The 25,561-nt window shown below is 40.0% G+C and overlaps 1 protein-coding gene across 6 annotated transcripts in view; it reads left to right on the plus strand.

The window, feature by feature from the left end:
- LIMCH1 (LIM and calponin homology domains 1) overlaps nt 1-25,561 on the plus strand; it is a 175,447-nt gene that overhangs the window by 108,431 nt on the left and 41,455 nt on the right. For 5 of the 6 annotated variants that reach the window (XM_030449481.1, XM_030449482.1, XM_030449484.1 and 2 more), the window contains 11 exons: nt 859-969; nt 5,542-5,737; nt 10,013-10,262; nt 10,915-11,187; nt 16,480-16,770; nt 18,019-18,270; nt 19,558-19,902; nt 20,616-20,936; nt 21,495-21,728; nt 22,752-23,000; nt 23,875-23,910. In XM_030449481.1, coding sequence (XP_030305341.1) covers nt 859-969; nt 5,542-5,737; nt 10,013-10,262; nt 10,915-11,187; nt 16,480-16,770; nt 18,019-18,270; nt 19,558-19,902; nt 20,616-20,936; nt 21,495-21,728; nt 22,752-23,000; nt 23,875-23,910 — 2,558 coding nt within the window. The remainder of the gene's footprint in view (nt 1-858; nt 970-5,541; nt 5,738-10,012; nt 10,263-10,914; nt 11,188-16,479; nt 16,771-18,018; nt 18,271-19,557; nt 19,903-20,615; nt 20,937-21,494; nt 21,729-22,751; nt 23,001-23,874; nt 23,911-25,561) is intronic. The other variant, XM_030449486.1, reaches the window with a different exon arrangement.

Here is a 25,561-nt window from a genome sequence, read left to right on the forward strand (position 1 = left end):
TATCAGCATTTTTGGAGGTCTGGGATTTGACCATTCTGAGCATCTTTCTCCTTTCTTAAAACAAGTGCAGCACCAGCAGAGTCAGATCAAATTTCTTCACTACCTGAAAGAGTGAGATGGTACAGAAACACTTGCAAGAGCAATTTTTGGGTTTTTTTCAGTGCAAGTTTTGAAGGGACTTTTGAATTATAGAGAGACATTAAGTCAGAACTTGAATGAAACCACTAATTCTTTCCACTTCAGTCTGATAAAAACAACCAGATGCTCATGGCTTTTGATTAATCTTGGGCTAAGTCTTTCTCAAGCCAGCAGAAGCCTGGAAGTAAATTTTCTCATGTCATCTGGTTAATTATATTAAAATGATTAAAAATGGAACTACCTTTTCTGTCCTTGAAATAAGCATGCACATTTTTCAGATGTTGTATTTATTCCATTAGTCTTAACCATTTTAATTAATGACCACTAGTATTAGTACTCTATTGGGGATTTCTTTTCCAATTGGAGTTATAAGCAAGTTGTATTTATAAATGTGTCTACTAGACAGGTTCAAGTATCTTGCCTAGTTTTTCTAATCAGGTTTATTTTTGCTGTTTGAGGCAAATATGTCAGTTTCATTTTTTTATAAAACTACTAGGAAGATAATGTGTCAATTTACGTATTCTGTAGGATTGTTTAAATCTTCATAGTTGCCCAATATATTTATGTTTAATGCTGACAGGCACTTCCCTTTCAGTTCTGATTTGTAACAGAATCTTGTGTCGCTGTGCAGTTTAGAATAACTGAGAGATGCTGAAGTGACGTAAATTTAGTTCAGTGACTGTATAGGTGACTTCAATTAATTCTTATTAACTTCTGCAGGTATTAGTCACCATTTACTGGCTAGGCAAAGCAGCAAACAGCTGCACATCATATAGTGGATCCACCCTGAACCTGAAGGAGTTTGAAGGTTTGCTGGCACAGATGAGAAAGGTATCTTTTTTTTATATTTTGGCAATGGGAATTTCATATGAATGGTTACTCACATAAATAACCTGTTTGTTGCTAAGCATGTGAAAAGTGGGGGGGTTGAGTACAAATTACTTAGTAAACTCCTGCCTCCTTTGAAAATGTTTCGTTTTCTACCAAGCCATGAACACAACCTTCCTTGGCAGCCTCCTTTGTGGTGGTATCAGTGATGCAGCACGCGATGTCAAAAAGGGCTTTTGAACTGTCATATGGCTCTGCCATCTTAATTTTCATAGCTTTTGGTTTGAATTATTTTCAGCTGAGACTCAAAAATAAGGTGGCAGGAGATTTTTATTCTGCAAGACATCCAGTCTCATGTGTGGCTCTTGCTTCTAAGTTGCAACATAAAGCAAACATCAAACCAAAGTATCTAAATAAAGCTGAAGGGTAGAAGGAGGAGATTATGTTTCACCAAGGCCATAAATACAATGAGTCTGTGTTTTGCTGAGCTCTAAATTCTGTCTAAAATCGTACTTCATGGTTTATGATGAGCTGAGCTCCATTGGAAAGGAAAAGTTGGGATTGCTGTAGGGTGCTATGGGGGCTTTCATTGAGTGCTCCAGTATGTCCTGAGCCTTGACATGAGACACTTAACTTTGGTCATCACAGAACCAATCACACCAACCAAATGGCTTTGGTTGGAATAGACTTTTAAGATCATCCAGTCCAACCTTTGATGAACACTGTAAGTTCACCACTAATGGTTAGCACTGATTTCCAAACATGATCTACTGGGGATGGAAGGGAAGGGTGGCAAGCACCTGGTACTAGCATACTGCTTATGAAAGGCAATACAGATGTGTTCTCCACCCCACAGAGAGCTTCATGCCTGCTACTTCCTCCCCATCTCATATAACAGCCAAGTCAACACAGGCATTAGGGTCTGGAGGCTGTGGGAGAGTTCTTGCTGTCTACTCTCCTTGAGCTCTGTGCTACAGCATCTGCACAAGCTGCAGCTCTTCATTCAGGGATCTCAGGGGGCCAGCAGCAGACTGCCACTGGAGAGGAAGAAGTGCTTGGCTGGCTGATAGCAATTCCTACACTCCAGTGTGATCACAGATCTTTCATTACTGAGAAAATCCATGTCTGTGAGCCCAGGTCTTGTGAACAAATAGGTGAAAATGGAGAGGAAAAAGAACATCCTGCTTCTCTGTAGAGGCTTGTTTGGTCTTCATTTTAAATGACCTGCTCTAATTGCTCAGGACTTCACCACTTAAGAGAGGTGTGACTGAGACTAAGCAATAGACATATTAAGTTAATTTTTGAGTTGTTTCAAAACAGAACCTGCAGGGAAGGAGCAGTCCCTGCTTGAAAGAGTCTGAAAGGTGAAGCAGAGGTGGACAAGGCAGCTAACGCAGAAAAATAGCCAAAGTGCAGATTGTTACAAGGTTGGTGCTGCACGGTATGATGATTCAGTTTTTAATGTCTTGCAACACTAGGCTCCTCTCTTTACAGATCATATTTACCCATCAAACTAATAATCAGAGCATTTTGGAGGTCCTTCCTGGAGCCCTTTTGTGGGATGAAGAAAGATGGGGCCAAAAGGAAGCATTCGGGGGGCAGTGGATGGTCATGGAGCACCTGGCTGTGCAGCACAGAGAATTTGCAGATCCCCAAGAGCAAGAGGCTGGGGCTTGATTCATTGCAGATGTTGGAGCTGGGAACAGAATGGAGATCTCATAAAAGCTGAAAGCTAAATATTCTTTTAACATAAAACCAGAGCACTTTGCAGTCCTGAGAAGTCTTGTTTAGGTGGTACTATTACAAGGGCCACTGGCAACTTATTTTAAGGTCACCCCCTAGTCCTGTACCCTTGCAGCATTTCCTCTTGGCAATTGTGGGCTTGTCTGTTACTGAATTTGAAGAGGATTTGATTGTAAAATAGAACATGTTAATCATGCTGTGCAGCGCTCTGATGTTCTTTGTAGCTGAACTCGAGTGATGAAAAGACACTTTATCACATTCTCTACTGGCATTTTTCCACAGAATTTAATAATTAAATAGACCATAAATTCAGTCTGGTTTAGTTTTTCTGTTATAAATCCTCTCTGCCCTCATTTTTTAATAAGCAAATCAAAAGCCAGCTTGGTTGTAAATTGTCTCGGACTCATCTCTTTCTAGTTCTCATACTAAGAGGGCTATTCATTTCTAATTTTATTCATGTTACTCTGTTTTTAATTTTATTAACTATTTGAACACATGTTCTCCTTTTAAACTGGAAATCCCCAATGACAAAACATCTGTGGCTTTTTGATTATATTTAGGGGGTTGAACTTCCTGGAGAAATTCATCTTGTGTTTGGCAGTCACACTTTTGCTGCCACTCAATGACACACTGTGTTTTTAATTAGACAGTATGAAAGCCTGATGTGCTGTTGTGTGTCATGTTGTGGTGTTATCAGGCCTGCAGGTAACCACTTTCTTTTCCAAAGTGTTAACAATTTTCCAAATTGATAACATTTGGGAGATGACGTTTGCTCGGAGCAGGACAAGTACACCTGTGAGATGGTGTTGGGCTGAATGGCCAAGGGGAAGGCTCTGAAAAATCTGTTTACAGAAGTCTAGGATCCCATCCTGGTGCCTGCCTCTTAGTTCCTGGTGAGCAGCATGCAAAATTAACATCAACAGGTCTTTGAAAGTGGGTTCTGCAGAGCTCATTAGTTCACAATGGGGCTGTTTTCAAACTCTGGGAGATAGTGAATGCAGGATGGGGCTTTTTGCCTGAGTTTTAAGCTGCTGAGCAGTTCTGTGTCATTCAAATACAGTAATTTAGGAAAATGGAAGTGTGCCTGAAGATTGAAAATAGCCGATTGGTATGAAGGGATTAGAGGATTTAGGGAATTTGAATTTTTAAAAAGATTTTTGGATCGTGTCACAAATGGGATTATGATAGGATTTTTAGATTTGTTCTTGGATGTGTGTAACGTGCAGATTTCAAGGAGACAGATCTTTGTTGTCTAAAATGCTTTTTCTATCAGCACTTTAGTTCACAGAGCAGGACTGGGGAAGGAAATCACATAGGATCAAATTACTACTTTGTTGGATGAATTTTATTTGGTTTTAGAAAATGCTTTCACTTCACTTTGCAGTGAGGTTACTTGCTGACATTACCACAGTTTAGCTTGGCCTTAGGCAACCTTTGCCACTGCCCTTAATGTGGTATTTTGGCAGCATAGTAGTGAGTGGCACTAATTAAGCCTTCTTCCTGAAAAGTCTGAGGACTAGGGATCTGATCTCTCTTTCTCACTTTGAGCCTCCCCCTTTTCCAGCATGGAAACTTTGGTGTGCTGCTGCAGGGCTCTCCTCCCTCCCAGCACTCTTGCTTTTTTGTGGAGGTGACCCACCATAGCATACTGTGATGTTCTTGACTGATCTACACATTGCTGATAGGAGTAAGGGGTAAAACCTTAACAGTCAAGGACAGTGGATGCTGGGCTCAACATAGCCATTGTGCTCCAGCTAGTGGTTGGCAGGGGGTGCTTCTTAATTAGGAATTAATATTCAAATGCTTCTGAGGGAAAAAAAAATCATCACATTCCGACCTCCTTGGGTCACAAAATGTCATTCTGATAATGGCACCCACATCTCTGACTTTACTTACTGTCGGGGGAGAAAAAAACAGATTTATCTTTGCATTAAAGTAGTTATTTTTTGTTTTTTCTCAGCCTGTGTGACTGTAATTAATGTTAAGACGCTCACTAAAACAAGGGATTTATTATAATGCAAGGGTGAGGATGGCTTCTATTGACCTTTTCCTCTGCTGGAGTTTCAGTGTTTTAGTATGTGCTGCTTGCACTGGAAAGAATTTATAATCACAGGGCTGTCAAAGACAACCATTGTTCTCCCTGCTCTGAACATGTGGGTCAGCTACAAGTGCTTTCATATCCCCCAGAGCCAGGAGCTGGCAAAGAGTAAAGAGCACAACTGAATTCTTCTGAGGCATCAGGAAAAGCATTTTGCATATTTTTCATTGCTGATTGCTTCAGAAAGACATCCTTCTTTCATAACAGGAATTTCTCCTCAAGGTAGAGGGAGGCTGGGGCACACTGCTTCATTATTTTGCTGAGCTGAAGCAGCAACAACAAATGCTGTCTGCTGGTGCCCCAGCCAGATACAATAGATGGGCAAGGGGAGGGGGGGGATCTTTTGGAAAGCAGCAGACTTAAACCTGATGCAGGCACAATGTTAAAACTGTAAGTGCCTTTGCCTGTGCTATGGACTATGGACAACAAGTCAAGTTTCAGGTTACTTTCTGTTTTGATGGGTTTATTAACTTGTCTATTGCAACTTTTTCTCAGTTCATCATACTAATCTAGTGAATGGGGTTTCCTCTTAGTCAGCATAAAATTGGCATTTACTGCAAGCTTGCACTTTTGTTTTGATGGGGAGAAGGGGTAGAAAACAAGGAAATCCTTTTTTAGGGGGAGGGGTTTTTTTTTAGTATTTGGGAAGCTGCTTTCTTGTCTGATGTGCAGTGGATCTCCCGGGTATGTCAGTGGTTTCTTTCTGAAGAGGGACTTGCTGTACTTCCACGTAGGAAACGGAGGATGTTGAGAGCCCAAAGCGCAGCATCCGTGACAGCGGCTACATAGACTGCTGGGACTCGGAGCGCAGCGATTCCCTCTCCCCGCCTCGCCACGGCAGAGATGACTCCTTTGACAGCCTGGACTCCTTTGGCTCCCGCTCGCAGCAGACACCCTCTCCAGATGTAGTGCTGAGAGGGAGCAGTGATGGTAAGTGCTGGTCACCCTGTGACAGATGCAGAATGTGGTGACGTGTAAGTAGCATTTCTGGAGCAAATGTGCTGCCTGGGAGCTCTGAGCGGTGGTAGCCTGGTGGGAGAACTTCTCTGTGAATGCTGATTTGTGCTCCCTGAGGTTCAGATGGCTTTGCCAACCACTTATTTGAAATCTGTCTCGGTTAGGGTAGCACAGTGTTGGAAAATGAGTTACATCATTGCGCTGTAATTTTATGATAGGAAGAGTGCTATTCTGGGTTATGGTGTAAGAGGATGTTATGCAGGCTGATTTTAACTAGTCTGGAGGAAGAAATGAAAGTGCCGGAACAAGGGAAATATTGAAGTGAACAAAATGTTTGCCTCAGTAAAACCTGGACAGATAAACAATGTAGAAATATATTGGAAATGTCTGATACTTGACAAAGACCTGAAGTCTGACATAAATCTTTTTATCAAATTTCATGTTTGTTTTCATCGTATTTTTAAAAATTGGGTGAATTAATAGCTCCCTGCATCAGAGCTGTGGCCATCTTTGCACACCTTTGAGTGAGGATGTGCAGTTCTAGGCTTGTAGAAGGGGTGCTGCTTCTTTGCCTTCCTTGTCTGATTCCCATAGGCTTGTAAACGTGGAGCAGGCACTTAGGTTGGCTGTCATGGACAGGATTCTCTTCAGAACAAATTGATACTTGATTGAGGTTCCTTCTGTGCAGTTACATTTCCACTGATTGAGTGAACCAGACTTCGATATCAGATGAAGTTATGTTCCACACATAAATCACTTCACCTTAGTAATTTTTATTTAGTTAATTAAAAAAGAACGGCAGAAAGACTCTGGTAGGAACCAGATGTTCATACTGGTTTTGGCAGTGTGAAAGAGGCTGGTGCTAATCATAACCAGATACATGAGAGATTTCCTGAGGTGATGGGGAAGACCTTAATGCTGAAAAGCTGGCAGGGAGTGCTGGTGTTAGACCTGAACTGTGAAGGAGGAAAGCAGGGTGAAGATCTGCTCTGCTGTTTGAATGGCTGTGCTATTGAGGCTGCTTGATCATTCAAAGCCATCTTATGGGGCTGATTCCCTGAAGCATCCTCAGTCCCCTTCAGACACTGGACAGAGCACAGTGTCTATGGTATAAAACGTTTTTCTGCCTTCTCGAATGAGAAAAAAGTATGGTGTTGGCAAATAGGAGCACATCACTTGTTGTAATCAAGAAGTGTTGCTCCATCCTCGATGATCAAAGAGCATCCAGTGTCCCTGTCTACTTGGTGCTGGTGGGTAAGCAGTCATTTATGTCCTGTAGCTGTTTCCTATCAACTTCTGCTGTATTAACAGCTCTTAGCAAGGTTTTGTGATTGTTTGTTTGCCATGGCTAAGATATACTATCCTGTCACATTCTTGACTCCCTAACAAACACAGAATAAGATGCAAGCACACTGAGCTTGTTCTTTAAAATTAGTCTTTAACAATATCCAGACCAGGGCGGATGCAGATGCAGTGTGTGCACACAGGACTCGTCCAGCTGGCCCATATGTCCCGTTTTCCCGACTTGCTGCAGCCATAACTTCACAGCCATCCCCTCCAAGAGCTGCAGGTGAGGTGTAGCTTGGCTGACCTCTTTTGTTGTCAAACTTCTTCCTGTGGTCTCAGTAGGCCAGTGTTTCACTCAGCTGCAAAGCTGGATGGAATAAAAGGTTCTGCTTGCGTTTATTCTCTCTCCATTCAGACAGGAACTTTATAACCCAAATAATATGATAGTGGAATAAAACTGATTCCTTCCACTCTTAGGGAAAAAAAATCATGAAAGGAGACCATTGAAGTGATCCTAAGGTAGTGATTAGTTTAGATGGAAGCAATATTACCTTCATTAATGCCATTTGTGATTAAGCCCACTGTTTAGGAACTGCTTTGGTGTCCCATGCAGAACCTGTCTGGTAAAAAGCAAACAATACCAGTGGTAAAGCAGAACAGTTTGTTTAAAACGCAGTAGTATTGCAGACTGACCTGCTTATAGAACTGCTAATGTACTCAGGAATGAATAAAATCCTCTCCTTGGCTTGTAGTTGAGTGTGGATCCTTGTACAAAGGATCTGTGCGTGTCTGTGGTGTATTACTGCTTGTTAGGGGTTATGGAAACTGGCTGCTGCTGCTTCTACTTGGAAATGCAGAACAACAAAGTTAAGGCTATAAATGTAAAGCACTGCTGTATCTTCCTTTCGGGGCTTTGGCTTCAAGTGCTCTTTTTTTTCTCAAATTTGAGCTGAAAACAATTTCACAAGGAAAATATGAATACTTAAAGAAGCTGCTTGTCTTTGAAGTACTCAACTTGGGGATACTGGTAGGCATATCACTAACAAGGGAGAGGAATCTGTTCTCATTCCTCTGCTACTGTGGTTATTTACGCCAAGATTTATGTTTGCCAGTTCAAGGCTGTTTTTCATGTGATACAAAATTAAGCACCAGAACAAAGTCAAGAGCAAAGAGAATAACAAATACCAGTAAGGGATCTTTTCACTTTCTTTTAGCTCCTCTGTGGCCCTGCTCAGTCTAATGATGGATCTTCAAACCACAGCTGCCCTCAGACACCTGTGGTTCCATGGTCATGTCTCCACTTTTTGTTGAGACATCGACTCAGTTTACCAATCTTGGTGCTAGTTACCATAGGCTCTAAACCAAAATTGTTCAAGCAAAAGATTAGTGGCAAAAGTGCATTGTGATTTTTGTCTAAGTAGCTCATTTCCACTGTGCCTTGTCTTTTCTTACTGTTCCCCTTAACTTCATCTGTCTCCAATCAAACATTGAGTAATTCAATTGGATGCAAAAGCTCTTTGCAAATAACATTCATAGCATATTTAGACCTCTGTTTCTTCCCTCACTTTGAATTATATACAAGCTACTTGTGATTTTTATGACTTCATTGTTTGCAGTTGTTCACTAGGTAGCGCAATGAATTAGCTAGTAATTTACTAGCATGGTGAAGACACAACCTGGGTGGCTTCCCCTCACCCCAAAGAGCTATTGCATATGGAAGTATTGCAAAAGGGCTAAAGGCCAGAGACATCCAAAGCTGCGAAAAGATTGAAATGCTGTAGGGAAAAATTACTGATTATGCTCCATTTCAGTCATCAAACCAGGGCCTGTGGTGATGTAGCACTGCTGGGAGAGTACTGTTTACATGGCTTCTTTGTGAATTATTTAAAAGGTCCGTGGTGGTCCAGGGAATCTTTTGAATGTCTATGAAATGGATTCCAAAATGGTTATGAGGGGAGTTCCACTGCAAATGCTTTTTAAGGTATTTGTCTTACGATTTGGGACATCTGGGACACAAAAACCATTTTGTTTTCAAGTTGGAAAAGACATGCCTAAATATCTGTATTTTTAAAGGGGTGTAAATACCAGAAAGCTTAGTTCATTTGGACAAAATAAAGTAGTCTCCAGTCCTGTCAATCTCACATCTTACCTTCTGTAACTAATGATCTTTCTTTCTCACCTTATTTATTTTCTTTGCCAGCAAGTTTTCTTCAGTCTTTGCTGTGCTGACCCAACTCCTAAATCCTGAGATCCCTTCCCTCTCTCCTTGCACCTTCCCATCTGAGGATCAGGTCTCTGTGTCTACTTTGCAGGGTTCTAGACTGATTGACCAGGCAACCAGTGAGAGTGGAGAGACCGTCTGAGTCTTCTAGTTTATAGCAGCTGATGCTTATACTCAGATTTTGATCAAAGCTGTTGCTGTGTGCATTCAAATTGCCATGAATATGTGCATGTAGAAACATCCAGAGATTCCTTCCAATCTGTATATATGAAGCATGAAGCCTTTTTTTGCTTGAGCTTGTGCTGTGCACATGTAAGTATAGGTTGAAGATTGTGAATCAGGTCAAATGGTATCAAATAAAACTAGGAGTCATTTGGACTTTTGTTGCATAACTTTCTGTAGCCATCCTGTATGGTTAAAAAGTCTGGCTTAATCTGACTCCAGGTTTTTTGATGTGACTGAAAATGAGTATGTCAGGGGTAGAAAATAAGGGTTGATGGGGAAAAAAATGTTTACTGTGTAGATACTATGGCTGCTACCTTCAGTGAGTAATTTTAAAATATAAATTCAGGTAAAAGTGGCATCATTTTTTGGTGCTTCCATGTTAAATGTAACTTTCTTTTGTGATGTCTTCCCCGATTTATAATGTTAAAAAAAAAGAAAAAAAAGGAAAAAAGGTATGAAATTGAAAAGAAGAGGGATTTTCTTCTTCTCTTTTTTTTCTTCTCCTTCCTCACTAGGGAGAGGAAGTGACTCAGAAACTGACCTGCCACACAGAAAGATGCCAGATGTGAAAAAAGATGATATGTTGGCGAGGCGGACCTCACATGGTGAACCTAAATCAGCTGTGCCTTTTAACCAGTACCTCCCCAACAAGAGCAATCAGACTTTCTATGTACCTGCTCCACTTCGGAAAAAGAAAGCTGAACGAGAAGAATACCGAAAGAGCTGGAGCACGGCCACTTCACCACTAGGAGACAGACCTTTCAGGTAAGAACAGCCTGTCCAACTTCTCCCTTCTTCAGTGATGATGCTTTAACACCTGCCTAATTTTTGTTCTTTTCATAAGATGTATGAAGCGCCTTCATCTTACTGAGATCATACTGATAAATTATTTGTAGTGATTGGCAAAGGTGGTAGCAAAGCAATGAGTGGAAAGTCATTGTGTTAATGTCATTATTTACCATATAATGCAATCTGTAGCTTGTGTTTGACAAGATTTTGATTAATATAAGTGCTGTGGATGTTGACTGAAATTCAGGGCTGGACAAAAATGTTCTGGATGATTTATCTCAGTTCTCAAGACATTCACTGAGAAATGATACTTACAAGTAATGTTTGATGTGTTAAATCAAAATAGGTAATATTTTTGCTGTGTTTTTTAAAATCAACATTGTGTTTTGTATTCTATACCAGTGCAGTTTGTATAGATGTGGCTGTATGTTTCTGCATGCTGGTTTTGTCCACTGATATTTCACTTTTGATTCAGCCTAAGAAGCATCTGCCATTAAAGAGTGTAATTATCTTCCTGGATCGTTCATCAGAATATCCTTTGGCATCTTGATATTAGCAAAATGTGCTTACAATAAATGTCTACGTGTCATACACAGCATACATTGAACTACCTTGTATAATTCAATAGCAAACCCCACCCTGAAACCATAGAAGAAGAACAGAATGAAACATCAGCACTGTGTGAAAAGGAGAGAGCGGGCTCCGTGGCTCCTGAGGCAAGCTCCCTTAAAAATGAAGTAGGTTTGACTCAGAAAGAAGGAAACTCCATAGACCAGTCTCCTTCATGTAGTGCAAAAGGAACATCAGCACCTGAGGGGAAAGATGCTGAAGAGATCAGAAAGTTAAGAAGACTTGAACAGGCTGGCATCAAGGTCATGTCAGCAGCGCAGCGCTATGGCAGGTTAGCCCGGCCGTCTGGGAAGTTGTGCACGTTTAATGTTTTTAGGATTGGCTGAAGTGTGGGTTTTCTGATTCTGCTGTGGTTTCACATCTCCTAACAAAAATCCAGTCTGCTAAGCACTCACAATTGCTAGTGAAGGTCTTGGTCTGAAAAGGCTTGTGATGTGGCAGCTGTGGATTGCAGAGCTGTGTGATGCTAACTGCATTTGTGTTGAGAAATGATGTCATCTTACAGCATAATGTACACAGGCTCCAGGAAAGCTACTACACAGCCTACTGGTCACCACCTACCTAACACTTCCTTGCATTTAATAAAAAATGCATACAAATATATATTAAAAATGCCTTGCTCAGAAGTTTACTTGTCACTGATGGGATGGTGTAGTTTACTGAACCATGCTTAGTAGGTGGCTAATATTTTTAGCTGTGTTAATTAAAAGATATATTTATTTTTAATGGCAGGAACTATGAAAGTACGGTGCTTGTTAAGACATGTACCCGTTAAAGCCTGGAGGCATAGTTTGGCAATCATAATTTGACTGACTTTGGCATGGAATATCAGTAGTTATTCACTTGTTACCACTGTTACTTATTTTTGGATGTTGTTCAATTTGGTTATTTCTTGTTCTTTAACTCGAGAGTTGATTGATGGCTGGGCTTACTGCCCATGCCTTTCCATCATCCAATAAGAGATACACGTGAAAAATCTCTTTCTCATGGGGATGTCATGCAAAGCAAGAGTTTAAACCAACTTGTCAGAAGACTAGGTCCATGTAAGTGTTAAAAATCGTTTGGCTTAAGGGTAAGTGTCCAAACGTCCTCCCATCCAAAACATTTTATTTAGTACTGTGAGGTGAAACCCTGACAGTGAATAATTTAGCAGATGCTGATCTACAGTCTGGGCTTGGAAATGTAGTAGAAAAAAGTACAGCTCTTAGGTGATAAAGCTTTTTTGTAAATACATTGAAGCTTCTGCGCAGCTGGGTACATGTGTGCCACATGCAGATAAAGCAGCTGCAGTATATATGCTGTCTTAGGTCCTCTTCTCAGGTTTTCTTCACTGTTGTCAAGCTGCAATGAACCAGCATTTGTGCATGGCTGTGGGGTACTACATTAAGACAGCCAGGCACTAATGAAGAGGAAGTGTCTGTCATAGATTACTCCTTGCAGGATCAATTAGAGTTCAAGTTGATCAGGAACCCATAGCAGTAGGATATTAGCATAATCCTGTTTGGGGTCCAAGACTGTAGTATATTTGGTAGTTCTATAGTAAAACATAGCAGCAGCAGCTTGTGTTTAGAAGTACTTTGCACAACGAAAGCACTGTTTCCATTTGCACTTGGAGGATGCTCATCACATTGAGAGTCCCTTTTCCAAGGGACTTGATTTACTGGCTTAATCTCCAGAAAAGCAGAACATGTGATCAAATGTGTGGTTCTTTGAGATGAAATCAGGTCTCCTTTTTCCTTGGGCAATCTGTTGTCCTGACAGGGCTGAAGGAGCAGGGAGGGAAAATAAGACATTTTCCTTCCTTGCTCTTAGTGGAAGCAACTGGTGGAATTTGGCAGCTGGATGCAGGAGGAGCTGATGGTTTTCTGCCTCAGCTGAGGATCAAAGAGCAGAGCTTTGTAGCCCAAGCTTCACCATTGTGAAGTAAGAGCCTGCCCCTAGAGATTGTAGGAAGACACAGCAGAAAAGGCACTGGGGTCAGAGGTCTGTAAGGAAAATTATTTATATGTCTAAGTGGAAGAATTCACTGGAGATTCTTTAGGACAGAGGAGAGCATTTGAACATCTTTCTTAAGGTCTTACTATCATTCCCAGTTTTATGAGCCGCTCTATTTTCTCTCTCTTCTTGACATCAGATTTGAATTTTCATGCACTAGAGGCACTGAACAATTCTCAGTCTCTCTTGTTTCTGGACTCAGATTTCTTTTTTCTTTCGTGCCTCTTATTCTCTCTTCTATGATGTCAGCCTCTTTTTTTTTTTTTTTTCACCTGAGGTTGTCTGTTGTCTTCCAGTTCCTCTGAGCTGTTTACAGTCTGTTTCCTCTCAACATATTGACCTCTGGAGGACACCCACTGTGACTTTGAGTTTTACAAGGCACCTAATTGTTCCTAAAGCTGAAACTCAGTAAGGGACCTTTCTGGGTCTGCCACAGGAAGGATTTTGAACTTGTATGCAAATGTATTTTTTGCTTGAAATCTAAGTGCTTACCTCCATTGCTGCAGCATGTTCTAGGAAGGGGCTCTATTGGACTAGAACTTAAACAAATGCATGCCAAAAAGCATTCCCCCTTCCTGAAGGAGGTCTCTTTACAGCATGTTGTTTTGTTGATGTGTGGTCCTCTTTGCGTGCTTGTTGTCTGAATCTGTCTCTTATTTACACTGTTATATCTCAAAGGTAAGGATCAGATTCATGGAGACTCCCTGAAAAGAGGAGAATCAAGTATGTTGTATAGGTGATGGAGAAGAGGATATGAGAGAAAAAAGTGAGCATACAGTTTTTGTGTGTTCACTGCAAAAGAGATATAGACTCTTCTCTTGACAGTGTATAAGCATGCAAACTCCTTTCATTGTTCTGAAATGCAATATAAGGTTACACCAACCTATATGGCCCTGCTTCAGGAAGCATTAATGTGCACAGTTTGACAGCTTGGAAGTACTGTACCAGCATAGACCTGGGTGTTGTTATTTCAGCATGGGCTGGGTGTGGAAAAACAATTGCAAACCTACAGGGAATTCTGCTCCATGTAAATATTCAAATTTACAGTCTCAGTATCTCTGAGGTAACCTGGCCTTAGAAGGCACTTTTGGATTCTTCACAAACTGTTTCAAAAGACTCCAAAATGTTTCAGTTGATCTTTGATTCCATTAAAAACTAAACATAAATGCATGGAAAGTATTCTTAACCTAGAAATTGATTGCTAAAGTTTAGTTACATAGTAAAAGCTGTAAGTTGGCAGTTATTATTTCAATGACTCAGATTCTCTTTCAAATAATATATTTCTCGGTTCCTGAGAACACCCCTCTGGGAAATGCTACCTTTGATGCTCTCAAGCTTCAGTAGTGTTCATGGCGAACATGAAAGAGCAGGTTTTTAGTGAATAATAACTTAATTATACATAGTTCTTAAAATTCTCATCTTATTGATTTTCATTGAAGAAGTAAATATAAACAAGATCTAGTGGAGAACAATTTTATTTTATGCATGCCCTTTATGTCCAGGTTTCCAAAAATTATTCCCGAATTAATAGATTTCAAAAGAGAGTAAGAGTAATGGTACCAGTAGTGAAGTCTGATCAAACATGACGTTAATCATATGTATCCCAGGTTACTCAGGAGAACAAATTCCAGTGTATATGACTTCTAGATTACTGTTTTCTGTTGCATCTAAAACATTAAGCAGTGTGTATTTACTTTAGATCAGTATATTTTCTCTAAAGTTTTCAAATTATTGTAGTGGGGGAATAAAAGATGTCTTAGGAAACCATAAATGTAAAATCAGATGCTTTCCTGAACGTGAATGTACTGTCTTGAACTTATTGTACTACAAGTTTAAAAAGCCAGTTGGATCTGGGCAAATTACAGTCATGCATTGATAACCTGTGATTTAGGATTGTGTGATGTAGTATGCCTGTTCTTCAGTGAAATTTAGATCTGAGAAGGACCTTGTCCCTTTTGGTATGCACAAGAGTCAGCAACATTAGAAAACTTCTTGCTGTGTGATTTTAGGGAGGAAAGAGCAGAAATTGTTGTGATGAGTTGGAACCTAAGGGATGTGGGACCATGCTTTCTAACAGAGGGTTAGCAATCTGGAGCACAGCAAAGCATACAAGGGCTCAGAGCCATCTGTTCCAGCTGTTCCTGAAGCTCTTGTGAACAGAGATGCTCATGAATGCTCCCTTTAGAGTTGTCTGCCAGTGATGTCTGCTGCCTTAATTGTAATCTTGATCCTTCAGAGAGATGTAAGGAAAAAGTTACCTTTTTCTAATTTGAGGGCATGTTCTCCACATCGCTGCTGAGGGGTCCTTTGCATTGCAGCATAAGAAGGTGAAGGCAGGCACTTCCGTATTGTTCCTCAGTCCTCTGAAGCCAGAGCCAGACTGACCTGTCAGAGATGGTTTATGGCTTCTCCATAACTTTCTTCAGCCACTTTGTTGAGCAGCACTTTGAAAGGGCAGCCAGGGCCATAAAATAAATGGTTTGTATAGTGGGCTTGCGGGGCTTTAAAATATTCTAGGAAAGCAACTAATTATAGCACTTCTGTTTTCTTAAATAGAAAAGAAACGCAAAATAACCCCTGATCTGTTCAGATTTGCTTTCTTAATGGCACTCTGTTTAATCCTTTGTGATTCACTCTTCTTCCTTTTGTGTAGCAAGGTGTGCTATGTGAAGGAAGAAATGCAGGATAGTTGCAGCCTAAAGAAGTACTGCATGGAACAACCTACTATTTGATGTCAAGCTTTATAAGATATCAATACATACAACTTTATTTTTAAATGGGAGAATCACATAGCCAACTGTCTTTTAAGTTCCCATAAGAGTATTGAGCATTACAAGTTAAAATAAGCTGGGTACCAGCTGTCAAGGGTCTTTATTGTCGTAATCTTCAGTAACAACAAGGCTGTGTTGGTGTCAGTCTCATTTCTGACGAAGGCAGATGGATGGCAGCATGTTCCAGCATGACAATATCATTGGCATTTTGATGCTATCATAGTAACTACTGTATGGCAGCATTGGCATAGAAGGCTTATTCTGGGGGAAGGGAAGGTTACTCAGGAAAAGAATCAAGTGGATGTGTGTGAGAAGAAAAGCAGTTAATAATATTAGAGCAAGCACCCTCAGGGATTACTCAGGTCTTTAAAAAAAATAGAGCCATTAAGAAAATTTGCCAAATATCTGGTATTTCAGGACTTAGCAATTCTGTCCAAGGATCAAGTATTTGCATCAAATATCTTCCTTTGTTCGAAGTGTTTGACAAATTTAATACTGCCATTTACAGTATTATATTCACTGCACTCAGTATTTTAAACTGTTCTTGCTGTTTTTTCTAGATAAAGCTAAAATAAGTAAAGTTTCAACACTTCTAGTAAATTTTCTGTGTGAAGTCCTTCTGCATTTTTTACCTGTACGTGTTAAGTTTTATTTGTAAAAAGGCTTTGCCCAATCTAACTTCAGCCTGGAGCATATTTGATTAACTGTGCTTGTTTTATGGCCCGGAGATGAGTGCTGCCACTCCCTTCTCCTCCCCTGCTGCATCAAGAGCTTTCTTTAATTTTGCTCTGTGTCAGTAAAAAGCAAACATGTGAAGACAACGGAAGCACGCCAGACATCATCCTTCGCAGAGACAACCCCTTCATGACACATTACCAGGGGAAGGATTCTGGTTCAGAAGATGAAGCAGCCAGCAGAGTTCCTGATTTAGAAAAGGATGACTTTGCCACCCGGAGAGCCAGGATGAATCAACCCAAACACGTAGCTCCATTTAACTCCTTTTTAATTGGATCCTATACAAGTAAAGATAAAAGTAAACTGGAAGACGTTAAAAAAACATTGCCAATGGAAAAGCAGGAACATGCAAGGTGTGCATTCTTGGTCTTTTTATTTCTATATTAGTGCTTAATTTCACGTGACTTATTGCTGTGTAGGACTAAAGCTGTCTTGGCTACAAAAGTTATAGAGTGTAAAGTAAATGCAAATGCATTGTCATAACGTAACAAAAAAAAGAGAGGTAGGATACTTACTGTAATTTTTTGTTGGAGTATTATGACCAGGAGCTTAAATTGACTACGTGTGTAAATAACACAATGACTAGATGCTTTTGTTATCTAAGCTCATGAGACAGCTCGTGGCATGAGTAGTGGAAGTGCATCTCAGCTCGTTTACTGTGCATTTTCAATTTTTGAATGCTTTTCTTTTTTTCATCTAGTGCCATTCTTTTAATACCCTGTAGAAAATTGATTTAGTTTTTACTTAGTACACTGAATATACGTACCCGCTCTACTGCACTGAGTTGTGTTGTGCATAGTCCTGATGTTTCTTAAGTAGCATTGTTTTGGAAATGGATCATGGCTTACAAAGGTTCAGCGTAGAAAATCTCTTCTGTCTTCTGTTCAGTGATACAGACCTTTAAAAAGTTGCTGGACACACGTATCTGCTAGGCACACATCTTGTTCAGGAAACAAGTATATTTGTTTTATTTGTGCAGAGAGAAGTGGTTGAAGACATGGTAGAAGTGGTCGTAGAGTTTCACTATATACACATTAGAGTGGACCTTTAATTGTACTAACTGATACATCGAGAAAACTTTCTTTAATATCTAGCAGCTCCTTTCACCAATGCAAAATGTGCCTTTCAGCTACTGGTAATTTGATTATATAAACATTTTCTGATTACTAGTTTGGCAGGGCATCTGAAGAACACGTATCCAAACTTTAATACTCTAATGCTATTGACACGACTCTTAAGATCAAAGTAATTCTGTTATGTATTTGCAAGCAAAACTTGGATTCATTTTGCTCATAATATGAAAATGAGATGTTTGTAACTGCTTACAAGAAAGCTTATTGCAGGAGTCCTGAATATAGTACTAATTTAGATTTTTCTTGTTTTGAGCTTGAATTCATGTGTTGAAGTGGTCTCATAGTGCATGAGAGGGGTAGCATAGATGTGGTTTCAACTTCAGATACTTCTGCGTCTACTTCCTAAAATTAATCTTCTTATAAATTCAGTTTTATCTTCTTGTGCTCTGAACCTCTTCTACTGACACTGACTTATCATTGCTACCTCAAAATATCTTTTCTTGCTGAACTTGAATGTGTATTAAATAGAAGAAGACGGCACATGGCATCAGCAAGACAAAAAGTGACAAGCAAAGAAAACTCACTTCTGCAAACTGAGAAGACAGAATCAGAGGAGGAGCAGCAGGACAAAGTGCCTGATTCTGAGAGAGATGATTTGGCTAAACGGAAATCTCAAAGTACCCATCCTCAGCCACGAGAAGATGTGCTTTTTGTGAACACCTCTGCAACAAAAACAGATCTGGAGACCTGGAAAAGATTGAAACTGTCAGGGGAGCCCAGGTACAGTTTCTGCCTTTGGACAGGATTAGCACCCTAGGAAGCATGTTTGGTATGCCATGATCTGCTGTGTGTGCTTGTGGTTTGAAGCTTGAAGAACGCCTTGATGACAATCAGTCCTTGCATATTTAAATTTTCAGGAGTCCAAGATCTGGACTCCTAATATAAAATGAAAGTGTGTCCATTATTTAGAACTACTAATTTTTAGCATTTTCCTGGTCACTGCCCTGGTGGGCATTCTTAATGTCATATTAGAAAGGTCCCTCTTGGCTCGTGGATCAGCCTGCTTTGAAACTACTCTAAGTTGAGTAGTGCAAATGTCTCTGTGGCACCACTAACTCGGTAGCACTGTGGTGCTGCTCACCAGGACATGGGGCATTAGACCCTGGAGGTCTTGACTGAGGATCAGCCTCCCTTTGCATTATTGTGGCTATATTGTTTTTGTGACCTGAGCTAATATATCTGCATGGCATTGTACTCCAGTGCTAAGTAAATACACCACCACTGTTTGTCACTGCATCAGAAGTTTCAGGAGCCTCGTTGTATGGTCTAGACATGCTGTTATTGTAAACTAAACCTCCACAAAGGGAGCTGATATAAAGCAGTTATTCTTAAGTTATTTCCCTATGGAGGTGGACTGTAACATACACAGGTGATTTGTGACTCCTCTAGGAAAGGATAACAGCCCTTAGCCTTCCTGTTTAGGCACATGCCATTTTCCAATTAAAGGTGGCCATCTGTTCAGGCATTCTTCTAACAATGTGGTTACTGTGTGTAATTTCAGCTTTAATACAAACCATCAAAACTCAATCATTTTCTCATCTCAAACATCTCAAACTACACTACTACTTTTGAGGGGATTTGTTAAAGTCCAGATTCAGTCCCTTTGGTCTAGGATAAGTGAATTGCCCATCCTGGTGCTCTGGTGTCACTGGAATTCCCCCATGACAAGGTGGGTGTGCTTCTGCTTGAGCAGTCCCATATAATGCATGGCCCTGGTCAATGTGAGCAGGTAAGGGACCTGTGGTTTTGTTAGTGTGGAGAGGTGAGTCTGGAACGGTTTGTGTGCTACGTTCCTTCCCCTTAGAAAGGGTTTCCATGGATGTTCTCCCAGAGTTTCCCCAACAGGGCTGGGATGTCTTCAAATTTTATCTGTCATTTTGGCCTCAGGATACCCCACCTATGTCCTTGAGTTTTAAGATAAAACCCCTTCAAAACCTTAGGAGCATTTAATTTGCTTTATTCTGGGGTCTCATCTGGGGGGAATTTTTTATTCCTCATTCATACTAGTGAAGAAGATTTCAAATGTCCCAGTGACACTCTGCCACCAGCTGAAATCACGGTGAAAGCAGCAGCAGATGATGATTTTGCTGTCCGCAAAGCCAGAGCAAACAAAAAGACTGGAAGCCCCAAGCAGAAGTTTGTGCATTTTGGGCCAGTAACTGAGATTGATCAACAGAAATGGGACAAGCTCGTTGTTGGCAGAGTCTCATCCAAGAGTGGAACTGAAGAGGAAAGCAAGAAGGATGGTGTGGAGAGTCTCTCTGGTATTGAAAAGTCTCCTTCAACCACTGTGGACAGCCTCAGGTTTGCTGAACACAGTGATGAAGTATCCAAGCCACAGAATGAGTCCAGGTATTTGGTGTGGTTTAGGAAGCAATGCTGAGCTGGAAACGAGAACTGTTCTTGCAAGATGCTGATCTGCATGGGGTTGAACTGCAGCATCGACCTAAGAGCTGTTTACAAGCACAGTCTTGTTCAGAAGTCATCTGATGCTTTCACAGTATCTTAATGTTTAGGGTTACACAAAGCAATACTGTGCAAAGGTCTTCTGAGAGCTTGCCTCAACATTTCTGATGAGCAGTGAATTCACTGGTATCTCAGAGTCTGAGCTGTCATTCAAGCTTTTTTTGCTTCTTGAATCCTAGTGGCTTTGCTCTGCCTGCTTGCAGCACATTAGGAATTTGTTATTCAGCTTGCTGGCCTCACTGATGCTGAAAAAATGCTTTCTTCAAACCTACTGGATTTAATTTCTTTTTGAAGATATAATACTGAAATGAAGGTGTATTGGTACTCTATGAAGGTGTTTCTGGCATTTATCTGGAAGAGAATTACAGCTCCAGGAAGTTAACATATTAACAGATGTTACATTTATTTGGCTTTTCTTTAGTAGCTTAGTCTGTGGCTGAAGCAAGAACTTCTGTTGAATGCTTTTAGCAAATAGCTCATTCAATTGTTTGTATGTTTGTAAACTGTTTCAAACTGAGTTGAAGGACTCTTCTTCATACCTTTCATTTGACCCGAGAATGTTTTGTTTCTTTCACCTCTCCTCTCAATCTTATGGATAGCGAGGTAGCCAAGTCGGGTTCAGCCAACTCTGGCAGGAGGATCCCATCACCTGTCCCACCTTTTGACATTGTCTCTGAGAAACAACCCCAGTCTGATTTGAACAACACGCAAGAAAGCACTGAGGAAGAGTGTGAAAGGCATTTACCAGACATTGAAAGAGATGATATGTTGGTTAGAAGGATGGGAACTTTTCAGAGGTGTACCACCAGCCCTGTTCCCATACATTGTCCTCCCCTGTCAGCAGCTCATCTGCTGCAGCAGCAGCAAGGGGAGGCTGTAGCTTGTGAGAAGGATTTGGAGACTCCACGGGAAGCAGAAAGGTCAGAGAACAGAAGTAGATCCCTCTGAGCCTCATGCCTGGTTTGTGTGTGGTGTTGGCTTCAATGAGTCAGCAATGTCTTCCCATTCTTCACACAGCCTTTAAAGATGTGTTTTGCTCATTCATCATGGCATGTGTTCTGTTTTATTAAATTACTCACAAGAATGTATCCTATGAACATAACCCAATCTGTTTTCTTTCAAAATATTCAAGTACTTCAGTTTTTAATTGCTATCCAGCATGGAAACAGTCTTTCATCTTTTGGGGGGATTTCTTTTGCAATCTGTGGTGCTTTGTCCAGACTTTTATGCCAGCTTCCAAGTGAATAATTCCTCACATATATTTTTATGCAAACCCTGACTTCTAACATATCACCTACTGAAGTGTGGCATTCAATAGTTTCCTCTTGCTCTCACTCCCTGTGCTGTAGCTAAAGATGCTTAGTTGTCCATCACTCTGCAACTGTGTTTTGAGTAACAGCACCCCACATTGCCTGAGCAGCCGCTTGCTGTACAAGTGAGCATTATCATGGAACAGTGTCCCTTGTCTCTCTGAGCAGTACTGTCACACAAGAAGAAAGCCAAGAACAGCTTGAAACCCCTCAGCAGCAGAGCAGTGGAACAGAAAACAAAGTGAAATTTCCAGACCCACAAAGAGATGACATGTTGGCCAGAAGAACTGGAGCTTTCCTAAAACAGCCCACACCCAGTGTTAAGCAGTTCCTTCCCATGCCATTTTCAAAGCAACAGAATAAACAGGGCACAGCTAGAGAACTTGAGAAAAAAACTGTGAGGTAAGGAAGTTGTGATTCTCTTTCCCTTTTAGTTGGACTTTAGTTTGACGGGATCTCTTGATCTGGAGAAGTTGGTCTGTGAGCAGTGGTTTCTTCTGTAGTTGTCCTCAGTTCTGTGCCAACACTTTCTGTTCAAAAGAAGGCAACACATGATTTCTGGCCCTTTTGGTAGAGCCCTGTAAAAACTCAGAGCAGAGCTCTCTACCAGATGAAAAATCTTGACAGTGTATGGAAGTATGCATAATAAGACTGTGTTACATTTTCAAAGGTTTCTGGTAAAATATGATTTGTTAATATTTATTAAAATATATTTGTTTATATTTGTTAAATATAAATTTGTTAATAATAACACATACTTCCAGCTGGAAATAGAGGTACTGGATATGGTAGGTTAGATGCTTGCCTATGGCTTAGCTGGTGCCAGTGGCTTCCAAATAGGAAATGCAGAGATCCCAAGATCCCTCCTGGTAAGCCCCAGTGTTTTTCTAAGCACCTTTATTCAGATGAGTAAGGCTGTGTGGGGAAGTTGGTGGCTTAATTTTTTTAAGTTTGTGTGTTGGCTGGTTGAGCCACATGCAAGCAAGAGTGGAAGGGTTCTTAGTCTATCGACCTATTCAAAGTACATGAAAAGGGAAAGGTGTGCATTCACCTGTGCATACGTAAATGGAAAACTAGTGTACAACTCAGCCAGACCAGAAAAAACTCTGTCACCTACTGCAGGACTGAACAGTAGTTTGGTGTTGAGGAGACCCTAAGTTGAATAGCTTAATTAAATATGTACCAAATATTCTAGTCTCTGGCAGTGTCCAGGACAGTTTGTGCTTCTGAATTAGAGGAATAGAAATATAAGCTCTCTCTTAAAATAATGTTTTGGGCACCTGCTTCATTAGTTTGTCACCTGTCAGCTATTTGGCTGTGTTGGATTTTTTTGTTAACTTAGAGTTACATTTTTCATAGTGTATATGTGATTTTTCAAACGTTGTTTAATGCGTCTCTTTGCACTGCTGCCTTTGGCTCACTCAGGCCTGCAAAAAGTCCACAAGTCTGCATTAATAGTTCTGGAAAACCTGTAATACAACTGCAGCAAGAACAGCAACAAGGGCAGGAAAAATGCAATCTCCCTCCTGCAGGACAAGATCAGACTATTTGTACTGCCCAAGCTGGTGAAGATAGCCTTGATGAAGTCCACCTTGATCAAAAATCTAAGCTTCCCAAGGTTCCTGAGGAGAACGAAATAGAAACATTGTCATCCAAGGATGAGCACCCGCAAACGTGAGCTCTGTATGGTGTGAATCACGCAGCTTGTACGCCCCAGTGTGCACACTGCAGAATTCCAGTTTTGCATTGCCTGGTGTGTTTGCAGTCCAGACTAAAACACTGTATGTCAGTAATAACAGGTTTTGGAAATGAGTAGTTGTGTAATATATTGTTCTCTTTTATGCAGCTAATGAAATATTTGATTACAATATATATATGTGAATTGCAAAAAAGTTTATGAGTAGCAGAGCTTCATCTGGAGTCTGCTGGTCATCCTCAGAGATGTGTATCTTGCTTCTCCATGATCAGAGAATGTTGCACTGTTGACTTTTGTATTCAGTGTTCCTTTATGATAAATCTCAGATACAAATACATCGTAAAAGGACTGTCATTGATGACACTGACTTGTATGTTACCAGTACCTTTTCCTAATGCACACCCAAAAGAAACCCAAAAACAAAAAAAAAGGCTCATAGGCTCAGTTTCTGCCTATCTTTGGTCTCTTCCCTGCTTCAGTTATGATGATTCTGAGCATTGCTGTGGAATGTAACTGTTAAGATTTTTCTCCATTCATTGCATGTGTGGTACTTTATGTAAATGTTAATATATTGTCTATTTTCAATAACTATTTTCTACACCCATGTTAAGTACAATCCAGCAGATTTTTATCATGGGGGCATTTCTATGGGGTCAGGGAGGGGTGGAATGGTGTTCATATGTAGTTTGACCTTCAGATGATTAGGTAAGTCTTGTTCATTGAATGCATAACCCCAGGCAGAATGATTCTTTTTTGGTCAGCTTTACTAGCACAGGTTGGGTTGGTAACTGACACTTACAGTTACTACTTAATGTTTTTATCAACACTCTAATTTTATATTTGGTCTTGTAGATTCGGCCCCAGAACTGCTGTGTCTGATGACGCAGAGTAAGTTGTCTTGTGTTCACAAGATTCTATTTTAAACAACTTACACTGCATGCTTTCCTGCCTTCCTACTAATTTAAAATGCCTTTGATGCCTCATTATGATTTTGCAGTGTTCCAGCAAATAATTTTTTCAGAAAAGCACTGAAAAATGGAATGCAATATGGCTTACATTGCAGCTGAAAATAATTCTTATTTTAAAAGCCTGTAAAAACTGAGTGTAACACTGATGGCCAGCTGTTGCTTCAAGTATTGTTTTATCTTTTTTTTTCTTCTTTCCTTTTGTTTTTATTCTGAGTTTCCATTACCTCTAATCAGCTATAGGTAAAGAGGGTTGGGTTGAATATGAGCTGGGTGTTGAGTTAAAAAATAAACTATGACCTATATAGGAAGAAAAAAGAAATCCCAAAGTGAAATAAAGTCTATTGTGAATAATTACCAGGAATATGTATCTTCAGATGTTCCTTTCTTGTCTTTTTAAAACTTCGTCTGGAATCTCTTTTAGGTTGGGTTTAATTTAATAAGGTACTAAACTTCACTTTTTTTAAGTTCTTCACCTCAGTACTTTTCACAGGAGTAGCACTGCACTCATATTTTAATTGTGTGTGGATGCATGTAAACTGTTCTCAGTATGCAATATCATTTAGAAGGTGAAACTCTTAGCTATTCATACAAAGCACTAGCATTTAGAAGCAAAGAAATGGTTGGAAACTAAACACATAATAATATCCTTAATATCCTTCTGTTCACAGAAACGCACGTGATCTCTCTCTCCCAAATTAAATCACAAAATAGAAATAGCATAGAGGGTGGATTCAGAAAGTCATATCTAATTTTTCACCCCTTTCTCTAATGTTAAAGGCTAGAATCATGGACTGAATGTTCTTTACAGGATCTGTAATACCTTTATGCTGTGCAAAGCCTGTGTCCTCTGACCACACTGTAAATGTGATCATTTTCAGGCAGCAGAAATCTTTTCAATCAAGTTAAGATATCAGATAAAAAGAGCACAACACATAAGTATAATACTTAACAGTGGAGGCTTCCCTGCCATTTCAGAAAGCCTACCTATCAGGTGGATTTGTTAATTTGTTTGCCCTCATTTTGGCATGTCTGTATTAAATGCAAACATGAGAGGAGGGACATGGAGATGCCTTTAAAGAGGCATTGCAATGTATGTGGTTGTATAATGTGAGAGTAGCAAAATTGTATACATCTATTGTTTGTTCTTATTTTCTTTTAAAAGAGAAAAAGATAAATTTCCAAGCTTCCTTGTCATCCTTTCCAGATGTGCTAGTTTACAAGGCAAATATTTTCTTAAACTGCCTTTAAAGTTCTTAGAAATGTAAGATTGTGGTTTTCCTTCTGGAGATGAAGTACTCATGAAGAATCTAATAAAATGTGACTCTCAAGAAGGAAAAATAAATTAAACTGACATCTAGAATGCTTGTCAATTCTTTGAAAACTCTGTAACTTGAATTCAGTTGTACACTACCCACTATTTATTCTGGCATAAAAAAAAAATAAAAAAAATTAAATGTTCTTTAGTAATTGATACACCTTTAGTCTTAAAAACAACAAAACTTACCATCTTTTTAGGTTCTGCTATTTAGGAGCACTCCAATCTAATCCTGAGCAAGGCAATGCATAAACTA

This window comes from Calypte anna, chromosome 4A, assembly GCF_003957555.1.
Source record: "Calypte anna isolate BGI_N300 chromosome 4A, bCalAnn1_v1.p, whole genome shotgun sequence".
NCBI lineage: Eukaryota > Metazoa > Chordata > Aves > Apodiformes > Trochilidae > Calypte > Calypte anna.